This window comes from Bison bison, unplaced genomic scaffold (genome assembly GCF_000754665.1).
Source record: "Bison bison bison isolate TAMUID 2011002044 unplaced genomic scaffold, Bison_UMD1.0 scf7180017864092, whole genome shotgun sequence".
NCBI lineage: Eukaryota > Metazoa > Chordata > Mammalia > Artiodactyla > Bovidae > Bison > Bison bison.
Window position 1 is genome coordinate 3,105,772 of NW_011494664.1, and position 11,403 is coordinate 3,117,174.

The 11,403-nt window shown below is 37.3% G+C and overlaps 1 protein-coding gene across 1 annotated transcript; it reads right to left on the bottom strand.

Annotated features, from left to right (window-relative positions):
• Nucleotides 1-9,633: 9,633 nt before the first annotated feature.
• LOC104987339 (growth-regulated alpha protein-like) lies at nt 9,634-11,401 on the bottom strand (the record flags this gene model as incomplete). Its single annotated transcript, XM_010838198.1, has 3 exons — nt 9,634-10,314; nt 11,099-11,182; nt 11,292-11,401. Coding segments are annotated over 3 exons (210 nt in total), but the record flags the coding sequence as incomplete, so codon positions are not given.
• Between the last annotated feature and the right edge of the window lie 2 nt (nt 11,402-11,403).

The following is an 11,403-nucleotide window of genomic DNA, read 5'->3' on the forward strand; positions in this document are numbered from 1 at the left end:
TTGAGTCTAGCGAACCCCTTTTATCCTGATCGGATGGGAGTTGCCAGCCTCGGGGACAGGGAAATTCCCGGTCCGGAAGGAAGGCGCGGCCCCGCCCGCCTCACGCGTTATCTGCGCACTCGGGGAGTCATCCCCTTACCCAAATCCCCACCGGAGGGTGAGTCGCCTTGCAAGAAGTGTTGTCACGTCTTAGAGGAGACAGGCATCATGACAAACGTTAGTTATTAAGATTGAGGGAATTAAGGCCAGGGAGGAGGGCCGCAGAGAGAACTGATTTTCCACGTGTTACTTACACTTAAGTATTTTGGGACTTGATGATTTTATCCACGTCTGCATAAATACACTCTTAAAGCACATGTCATGTCAAACTATGCATGAGAATGTTCTCTTACTTCCCGGTATTTTACGAGCACAAATAAATCACACTTCATGTCATATTATCCCCGCAGTAGTGAGAGGATGACGAGTATCAAAAGTTTAATTTTGTGTTTACATTGCAACTAAAGTGTCGCAATCCTACATAGCTTCCTTCCCTGGTGAAATTCTGGAACTTCCAGAGCTCGAGTAGATTCACGAATACCAGCTTTTTTTGCGTACAGTGTGTTGACTGATCCGTGAGCTAAGGGACAAGTGGTCATTTGGACCTATTCCAGGGAGGGAAAGGTGTGTCCCGGTCCAGTTTCTAGTTTTGTCCAAGAACAAAATAAGTCACAGGAATTGGAGTGTGGGTTTGGGGGGCGAGGAATGCCTAGTGCCAGCAGTGAGAGTAGCACCCTTCACTCTTCTAACCAAAAAAACAGGTGTTCCTGTGAAGTATCTAAGAGCTAATATCATGAATGTCATACCATTTACTTGTTTGATGGTCACAAATCTCATTTTATCTTCATCTTGTATGGACTTTTCTGCTTCCAGTGATTTGATTTCCTTCCAGAGAAATAATTGTTGTCCTATTTTATTTGTACTGATTTCTAAAAAGACACTTCAAGCAGTTGATTGAAGACGTCATAATTGTGTAGTATATTTTTCACCCTTAGTTTTAATGTCCTTTGTTGGATTATGCTCAGGTAGGTTTCAGATGGTTTAGGTGTGATTCTGGATGCAGATCTGTTAAAAGTATGGGGACACCCAGTGGTAAGCAAGACAGGGGAGGGGAGGTTGGAAGGGTGGGTAAAGACACAGAGCAGGCCTCTGTTACAGGTTGCAAAGTAGGAATTTCAGCTCTCAGAAATATTGATCTATGGCATTTAATTGTCCGTGCCTTAGTTTCTCATCTGTACAATAGAGATGAACTGTATATCTACTTCAACCGGCTGTTACCATGAATAAATGTATTAGCATTGGAAAACACCTGTACATATTAAATGCTATAAATAATTTTTAAAAACTAAAATAGAAATTGTTTTTTTCCATATTACTAAGCTGAAATTAATCTGAGGATAAAATCTTTGCACAAAGAGAAAATAATTATTGAAGAAAAAAAAAACAAAATAAAAACAAAAACTATTCCAACATAAAATGTTTGCATATTTTTTCTTAAGAGAAAACAGGGTACAATTTTTTCTTATCTAGTTTGTTGAGTAATCTTATAATTCTAGTTTTAGTCATTTCAACTACAAAATGTGAATAAAAGTGAAGATGTCTCATTTTGATTATTAGAAAAGATTAAGAATAACTAGACTATAATAAAGATTTGTCTTTACATTTTTTTGTCAGTATAGTCCTGAGATAACAGGAAATTTAACTTTTAAAAAAAGAGTAGGGAATGAAAGATGACCTAAAGCTTATAAAATATGAGTAACTCAGCAATAATTGAGAATTTGCTTAGATACTGTTGTTATTTTTATTTTTCTGGAATTCTTAATTGGAAATATACTTGACACTTGACTCAATGAACATGAGTTTGCGCAAACTCTGAGAGATACTGAAGGACAGGGAAGGGTGGCATGCTGCAGTCCGTGGGGTTGCAAAGAGTCAGACATGACAGCAACTGAACAACAGCAATACTTAACACTTGGATAACATGGGCTCAAACTGCATAGGTCCACTTATACACAGACATGTTTCAATAAACATATTGGAAAAAATTTGGGAGATTTGTGGCAATTTGAAAAAAAAAAAAAAAAAACTTGCAGACTAACCACGTAGCCTAGAAATGTCAAAAAAAAAAAAAACCCAGGAAAAAGTTACTATGTCATGAATGGATAGAATCCATGTAAATACTGGTCTGTTCTTATGTAGGCATAAGGTGAGTGATACTTAATATAAAATTAATATGTTAGCTTTCTTCCTGTATTATAACTTGGCTTGTATTACATTAACCATACAGTATGCCTCTCTATTTCACAATTGGAGAAACTATCATCACAGGTAAATTTTTTTTTAAATGTAATCATGTTTCTAATACTATGTTATGAATATGACTGTAATACTGTTGGCTATAAGGTTTTTATAATGGTTCATTCATTAGAATATAGGCTAAGCTACTGTGAAGCAATTGTATCAATTAAGCTACCACAAAGCAATCATATTGCTTCCTTGTTATCAATGCATTAATCTTTATATCTGTAATTAAATATGAATTTTACATTACTTTTCATTTTTGATGAGTCATGTTATTAGTACATATAACATCTACAGTGTTTTGTATTAAATAAGACAATGTTGATGGAGATACTGACAGATGATTCATCTTATAAACATATGACAAACTTAAAGTATCAATAAATACAGTACAGTAATATAAATGTATTTTCTCATTGTTAAAATTTTCCTAATAAAAGTGCCCTAATTTTCTTTACTGTAGCTTACTTTATTTTAAGAATAAAGTATATAACACAAATGGGCTTCTCTGGTGACTCAGCAGTATAAAGAGTCCTCCTGCCAACACAGGAGACTCTGGTTCTCTCTCTGAGTTGGGAAGATCCCCTGGAGAAGGAAATAGCCACCCACTCCAGTGTTCTTCCCTGGAAAATCCCCACAGATGAGGAGCCTGGTGGGCTACAGTCCATGAGGTCTCAAGAGTCAGACATAATTTAGTGACTAAATGAAATATGTATTAATTGACTATTTGGGCCATTGGTAAGGCTTCCAGTCAACAGTAGGTGATAAGTAGTTAAGTTTTTGGAAAGTCAAAACTTATACTTGGATTTTCAACTGCACCCCTAACCCCCATGTTTTCAAGGGTCAACTATATTATGTTTTCTTGAGATAATCAGTGGCTCAGAGACATAATAGATATTCTTTAAAAGTTAAAAAATTTGATTTTATTTTTCTGATGAAAATGTATATCTGCTTATTATAGAACAAGTATAAAGGACAGAAAACATGAAGAGATTGTTATTAAGACTTTTAAACTTCTGTTCAAGAAACAAACTTTTGCAGATCTTTCCTTTTTTCTTCAACATCCTAGTATCTGACATGTTTTATGTGTTTATGAGATGCTAAGTAAACACGAAGTGCTATCATAAATAACACTTTGATGTAATAGGCAATATTCTAAGTCTTTTGCATATATGTAAAACCCACTTAGTCTTAACTGCCTCATGAAATAGTCACCAGTTTATTTTCTTCACAATTTTTCCCCCACAGGGAAACTATTAATAAGTTGCCAAGATCTCAGAGTTAAGATAATTCAGAATTTGAGCTTCAGACAGTGTAGCTTTAGCCACTCCACAATAAAAAATTATTTACTTTTCCTGAAACAAATGACAGTTAACTTCAGAGGAGCAGTCTTGTTTTGTTATTCTCATGGTTGAATAGTTCAACTTCACCTTTCCTAAAACTTGAAAATAGCCAACTGCTCAAGAGTCTCCAGTGTTTTATTTCACTAACAAGAGTTTTTGTGTCATGAATATTATATACTTGAATTTAATAAAATCCATATCTATTCATCTAGCGATTTGATTTTCCAAATCAGTGGACTTCAACTCAAAAATCAGGTCAGGAATAATGACTCCACCCTGAGAATTTCCCAGAAGCGAACTGAGCAATACCATCAGCTCTTATTTGCTGAAATAAGGATCACAGTTTTCTACTGACTTTGTTTGAGCACTTTGTCATATTTTATTATCTAAAATATTTTGCCTTCAGCATTAATTGGAGACTACCCAGACATTTATTCTCTTTATAACTTAAGAAACCAGAGAATGTTTGCTCTAATGCTTTCCAGATCCAAACCAAAGTATTGGCATAAGCCAATACTTGGGGTGAACGAATAGAGAATCAAAGCACTGTAGTAGCCAAAAGGATAAACCACATCAAGAAGCACCATCGTATTGTAGAATTATCTTCAATTGTATGCCTAAGACTTTGTATATTGTCTTAATAAACATTGCTTAATGAACATTTATTTCTTACAAAATAAAGTGCAAAAGATTTTTTCTACTTTAATATATCAATTCTCAAAATTTAATCCTTAATGGCACTATATTATTTTTCAGATCATTTAAAATGCAATAATGTGGGAATTCCCCTAGTGGTCCACCCTTTCACTATGGAGGGTCTGAGTTCCATCACTGGTTGGGGAAAAAAGATTCTGCAAGCCTCACAACATGGCCAAAAACAAAAGAAAAAAATTTAAAAATAAAAAGCAATAGTATTCTGAAATGTATATACACAAACTTTCAACTAAGGCAATCATCAGTTTTAAAAGTATAGAGCCAACCCTATATTAAAAGAATTAGTAGCTAAATTTCATTTTGAGCTACCATATTTACAGCATTATGCAGATTTGATTGACATTATCTAATCTGCCTTTAAAATCCAGAATTGTGGGACTTCCCTGGTGGTCCAGTGGTTAACACTCTGGGCTCCCAATGCAGGGGGCCTGGGTTCAGTACCTGGTCAGGGAACTAGATCCCACATGCAGCAACTTAAGCTTGGTACAGTCAAAAAAAAAAAAAAAAGTCCAGAGTTGGTGCTGTATCCCCAGATGATGGAGCTTCAGGAATGGTCTGTGCTCTGCTGCTCTCCCCATGCTGGCCTTGGGAAGTTGTGCCCACAATTGCCAACCCTGTCTTGCCGCAATGATTACTTTGGGTAGAATGATTCTGGCACAGAGAGGAGAAGAATGAAGATGTTGGAAGCAATATTCCTGTTGTGTTATATCTAGTAGAACAGAAATTTAAAACTTCGCCCGTGCTTGAGAAGAGCGTGCCTAAAATGAAGCCAGCACAGAGAAAAGCAGCCTGATCCAGAGTGAGACTGTTATGAAGTTTTGAACTGCATTACTGAGCTTTTTTGCATCTACTCATCAGTCTTTTAGTTTCATAGGTCAGATGAGTCTCTCTTGATTAACCCAATTCGAATTAGGTTTTTTGTTACTGACTCTACTTATTGCCAGAATTATCTTATGAAAAAGGAGGGTGTTTCAACTCAAATTTAATGCCTTTCTCCATTTGTTTCTTCACTTTCAATGGTTATTTTTTCAGCTTTTATAAGGTGGGAATGAAGTCTGGTGCTGGGGATATAAAGAGGAATAAGAGACTCTGCTACCATCTAACTCTCAATGCAGTAGGAAATGAATGTAAAAAAGAGAAGTTTCGGAAAAGCTACCATGGCAAACCATTCCCAAGGTATTGGGAGTGAGAAGGGAGACTTACTGCAACTCTTATAGAGGGTTTATGAGAGTTGTCAGACAAGTTTTCCTGAAAGAAGTGCTCACTCATGCAAATCTTAGGAATAAGGGGCTTTCCAGGTAAATGGGGAACACAGAGGGGTGGAAAACATTCCAGGAGAGGATCAAGGGGGCAAAGGCATGGTTATTGAAAAGAGCATGTGAGTACTGAGAGAGCAAGTGTCTTGCATTTAGAGCTCATTCTACGAGCAGGAAGAGGGAAAAAGAGGCTGGAGGAGGTGGCAGGGCTGGGACACTGGAGGCCGTGTGCTCATAGGATCCTGCTTCTCCATCAAGACCCAGTTCGGATGTTACCTCCGTTGGGAAGTCTCTCCATGCACCTCAAGGTGTTTCTGTAGCCTTCTTGCACAGACTACATTGTGAGCTTTATCAGCTGTCTACCATGGGGAGGAGGAAAGGCTAGGGTAACCTAAGATTCACAGTGTGTGCAGAAAAGGAGGGGTGGTAGATATTGTAAAACTAACAATAATTAATAATAATAAGCAGAAACTTCATAGAAACCCAAATAGAACAGAGTGACCAGAAGGGGGCGCTCTCACACTCTGGGACAAGAACTGAACCCAACAGGAAGAAGACTCCTTTCCCTGCAAAGACTCAGTCCATGAAAATCCATGGATTTTGTTTACCGTAGCCCTCCCAACTTCTTGTTCCTTTCTATAAAAATGTTCTTCTTCCCTTACCGCGTGGGGACTTGGATGGAGCTTGCCATGGTTGCAGACTTCAAATTGCAATTCTTTGCTGGTCTTGAATAAACCCATCTTTACTGGAGAAATATCTGACAATCTATCAGTTTTAGGTCAAAAATATTAAGTCAAAGGGCATTTATAAAGCACATACAATGTATTGATGCAAGAGTTTGTGGTCAGTTTTGCAGAAGATATGTAGTGGAAAAAGCTGAAACATGAAGTTCTTCTTCATGCGTACTTTCTTCTGCAATAGAGTTAGTCTTACCTTCTGTTCCTGTCGGAAAGACAGCCTGACAATTGCAAAATCTCTGAATATTTAAATTCATTTCAATTATCTCTGAATACCAAGTAATATGTTAAGTTTGGGCATTATTCCAAGTCTTCTAAAGAATAGATTTCAGTGTAAACTTTGACTTTCTGTTTTTTTTTAAGATTGTTTTTTAAACTTTTGTGGAGGTAATTAAAATACATCACATATGTATAAGCCAAAGAAATACAGAAATGCCAAAATTACCAAAGAATATGTCAAGAAATAGATATAGGAAGTGAGGAAATGTATCCGTGGAAATATTTTTTATCACTCTTGGCTACGTGATGACCCTGTTTTGATGCTTTCTGTATTATGGAAGCAAAATTTAGGAAGTTGAGAGATGAGATAAACCACAGCAAGCATATCACGTACAGTAATATGTTATTACATATTTCAGCTAGGAAAGTCATACTCATCATAAAAATCTTGATGATCAGAGAATATCCTCTGTAACTTTTCAAGGTTTTAAAATTTGTTGATACATTCTTTATGACCTGCCAATGCAGAAGAAGTAAGAGATGTAAGTTCAATTCCTGGGTCAGGAAGATCCCCTGGAGGAGGGCCTGGCAACCCACTTCAGTATTCTTGCCTGGAGAATCCCAGAGAAGCCTGGCGGGCTAAAGTCTGTAGGGTTGCAAAGAGTTGCAAAGAGATGACAGAAGTCACTTCATGCATGCACAATATGTCAACCATTAACAAGTATATCAATAATTTATACTAATAATAAAGTAATAAGTAATTAATACATCAGTATATCCATGCCAAGTTTCTTTCAAGTGTTTTTCTGCATGATATAATGCTTTAATTCTTTTCATTTCAAATGATCTGGGTCCTAATGCTTAAAGTGTGCCTTTTTAAAGCATCATTGATTCTTTTTGTCTTAATTACACAGCCTGATGGTCTTTGACTTTTAATTTGAATGTTTATCTCATTTCAATTTACTATAATTTCTAATATATTTGGATTTAATGTCTTATCTTTTTAAAAATAGACTTTCAATTTGGAATAATTTTCAAAGTTAGTTTACTTTTTTTTTTTTTGGCTTTGCCGGGTCTTCATTTCTGCTCAGGCTTTTCTCTAGTTGCAGGGAAAGGGGTTACTCTCTAGTTGCAGTGCATGGGCTTTTCTTTGCAGTGGCTTCTCTTGTTTCGGAGCACAGGCCCTATGGTGAGCGGGTTTCAGAAGTTGCAGCACAGGGTTTGTCGTTGTGGTTCCCAGGCTGGAGAGCACAGACTCAGTAATTGTTGAACATGGGTTTACTTGCTCCACGGCATGTGGGATCTTCTTGGACCAGAGATCAAAACCACGTCTCCTACATTGGTAAGCGTGTTCTTTACCACTGAGCCACCAGGAAAGCCCCAGAATAATTTTAGATTTACTAAACACTTGCATAGATAGCACATGGAGTTCCTGTGGACCTTGGCCCAGTATCTCCTCTTGTTGATATTCTACATATTTATAATCACTTGTCAAAACTAAGAAATTAGCATTGGCACATTGCTGTTAACTAAACTCCAGCCTCCGTTTGGGTCTTACCACTTTCCATTAATGTCTTTTTTCTATTCCTGGATCCAATCCAGCATACCACATGGCATTAAGTCATGTGTCTTTTGTCTCCTTAGAGCTGTGACAGATTCTCAGTTTTGTCTCTCATGAATTTGACAGTTTTATAGCATGCTAAATGCTAAATCACTTCAGTAGTGTCCAACTCCGTGCGACCCCATAGACGGCAGCCCACCAGGCTCCCCCATCCCTGGGATTCTCCAGGCAAGAACACTGGAGTGGGTTGCCATTTCCTTCTCCAATGCAGCAAAGTGAAAAGTGAAAGTGAAGTCGCTCAGTCGTATCCGACTCTTAGCAACCCCATGGACTGCAGCCTACCAGGCTCCTCCATCCATGGGATTTTCTAGGCAAGATAAGTTATTTTGTAGAATGTTCCTCCATGTGGATTTTTAGGATGATTTTCTGATGATTACACTGGGATTATTGATTTGGGGTAAGAATAGCATGAAGATGAAGTGTCCTTCTCATCACATCATATGAGTACATGTGATATCAAGTGGTGATAATAAACTTAATCACTTGGTTAAGTGACAGATTCTCTATTGTAAGTTTATTGTTTTTCCTTTTTCCTTACCTCTTTTTTGGAAGTAAGTCACTAAGTCCAGCTCAAACTCAGGTGTGTGTGAAAGGGTTGGAATTAAACCCCACCTTCAAGAGGCTCTACTTATATTATTAGAAATCCCTCCAAAAGGAAGCCATTTCTCCCTGTGCCATCTGTTGTTTTGTTCCTTTATTCCTTAATTTTTGTCTACTTTTGTATTATACAGGTATTTTCTTTTATTCCATTTTCTCCCTTTTTTTAAATTTTTAAATCTAAAATTTAGCATTTTTTTTATTGGTTGTCCTAAAAATTACTATATTCTTGCCACATTGCAATTTTCTTTAAAGCTTTCCCTAACAATGTATTATATTGTATAACACATTGTATTATAAATCTATTTATCTCCCTACCTATCATTTGTGCTACTTTTGTCATATATTTTACTGTACACTATGTATTTATTTCTACTGACCATTATTATTGTCATTTTAAACAACACAAACTGCTCCTGTTCTTAGGAATAATCTACTTTTCTCTTTTTCTCCCAGCTTCATTAAAAGGAAAAGAATTGCATAGCTGTTTGAAAAACCATTTTATCAAAACAATTTAATAGGAGCCCTTGTTGAAATACTAATAAAAATTCAACAGTTTATAAAGAACTACTTTTGAATAACAAATTGGTCAGTGTGAAAAAAACAGCAATTTTCTTTTTATAAAACTAGAATTCTCAAAGTGGTTGAGGAGGGTAGTATATCAAATATTCCTTCTCAAGTTAGAGAAAAAAAGGGAATAACAGCCTGGAGTTGGCATTAAGTTAGGCACAACCTAAGCCTGAGTGTATAATACCTTGAGCACCCAGTAGGAACTAAAGATCAAGAAGAATAAAACAAAACTTAATCATGTTATTTTTTTTGCAAAACTTTTATTTTCATGTCATTTAAAAAATGTAACAGTAGTTTTAACTTCTTTGTTCCAAAACAAAGAGAAACACCACATAGTAAACATTAAACAAGGCATTATGCCTTACAAGCAAGACATAAAATGTCCAAGGGAAATTTCAACATAAAAATGTTGATCACATAATATGAAATCATTTCAATAAATAACAACTGACATTCTTTTTAAAAAGTAAAGAAATAGAAATGCACATACTTTCCCTGATTCTAATAGTGATTTCACTGTCTGATTGTATAAATTCCCCTCTCCCACTCACTGCCTCCACCTCTCTCACAGAGCCTGGCACTTTATGGTCTTCCAATAAATATCAGTGGAATAAAACATTTAAAACTCATCATCTTCATATTAAATAACAATCAGGACTGGGTTATGTTTGATTTAACATAATCACATCTTTAAACACTAACATGTAAAAGACTAAAATACCAGCTTTGAAAAATAAATACGTATATAAATAAATAGAACTCATATAAAATAGTCCAGCACATCAAATCCTTTCTAGTTGTCCCTGGAAACCAGCCATTCTCTTCTTCATTTTCAGTTCCTCTATGAGCAGAGACCACTTTTCAGGAACTGTCACTAATGAATTTCTTACTTCCCTCTAGGTCAGTTGGTGCTGCCCCTGCAATGAGAAAAGGGTTAGGGTTATAAGTGCTGAGGAAAGCTACTCTTCTTGTACAGGCCCCAAGGCTGGAGGGACTTCTGCATGCAGACCCTGGCCCAGCTCCGCACTCAGAAAAGGTTTCTGCTCAAAGGGATTAAAAAACTTTCACAGGCATCCTAGACAGGGAGCTTTCACTGCAAAGTCCTGCTCTTCACTGCTAAGTTTTTGAGGTCCCTGTTGCCCATGGAGACCTGGGTCTCCATTTTCCAGGTAGAAACCATTGAGGAATGGAGGTAAACAACATCTGTTCTTTAATGGTTTGGAAGCATTTTACCATTTCTGGTTAAATTTACTTAATCTTTTGAAATCGCTCAGTTGTGTCTGATTCTTTGTGACCCTATGGACTGTAGGCCACCAGGCTCCTCTGTCCATGGAATGCTCCAGTCAAGAAGATTGGAGTGGGTAGCCATTCCCTTCTCCAGGGGATCTTCCTGACCCAAGGGTTGAACCTGGGTCGCCTGCATTGCAAGTGAATTTTTAACCTTCTGAGCCACCAGGAAAGCCCTACTGAATCTTTTAGGAACATACAGGCTCATTTGAATGGGGATGGAGAGGAGGACCAGGACAGAGGGAGCTGGAAATAGCCTTAGGACACTAGAGCAGATCAAATTTAATGGGGAAATAATGGGTTTTAGTCTTACAACTAAACTGTGGATTTATCAAATACTATTTTCAGGAGGTAGATGCCAGTATTTGAGAGCAATGGCTCTAGTTGCAAGTAGGAATAAAATCCATGACTTACTTGTTTAGCATCTTATTGATGATTTTCTTAACCATGGGAGCTTCAGGGTTGAGACAAGCTTCCTGACCATTCTTAAGAGTGGCTCTGCAGAGAGAAGGGAGAATCCACGTGAGGCAGGAGGTCGGGCTGTAAGTCTAGGTTGGGGCATCCGGACGACAGGGGTGATAAGGACAACAACAGTGGCTCTACTTACATGACTTCGGTTTGGCCGCAGTGGGGGCCGGGGGGCGTCATCTTCACGCTCTGGATGTTTTTGAGGTGAATCCCCTGCAAAGTTTGCAGGCAATGGCAGCGCAGTTCGTTGA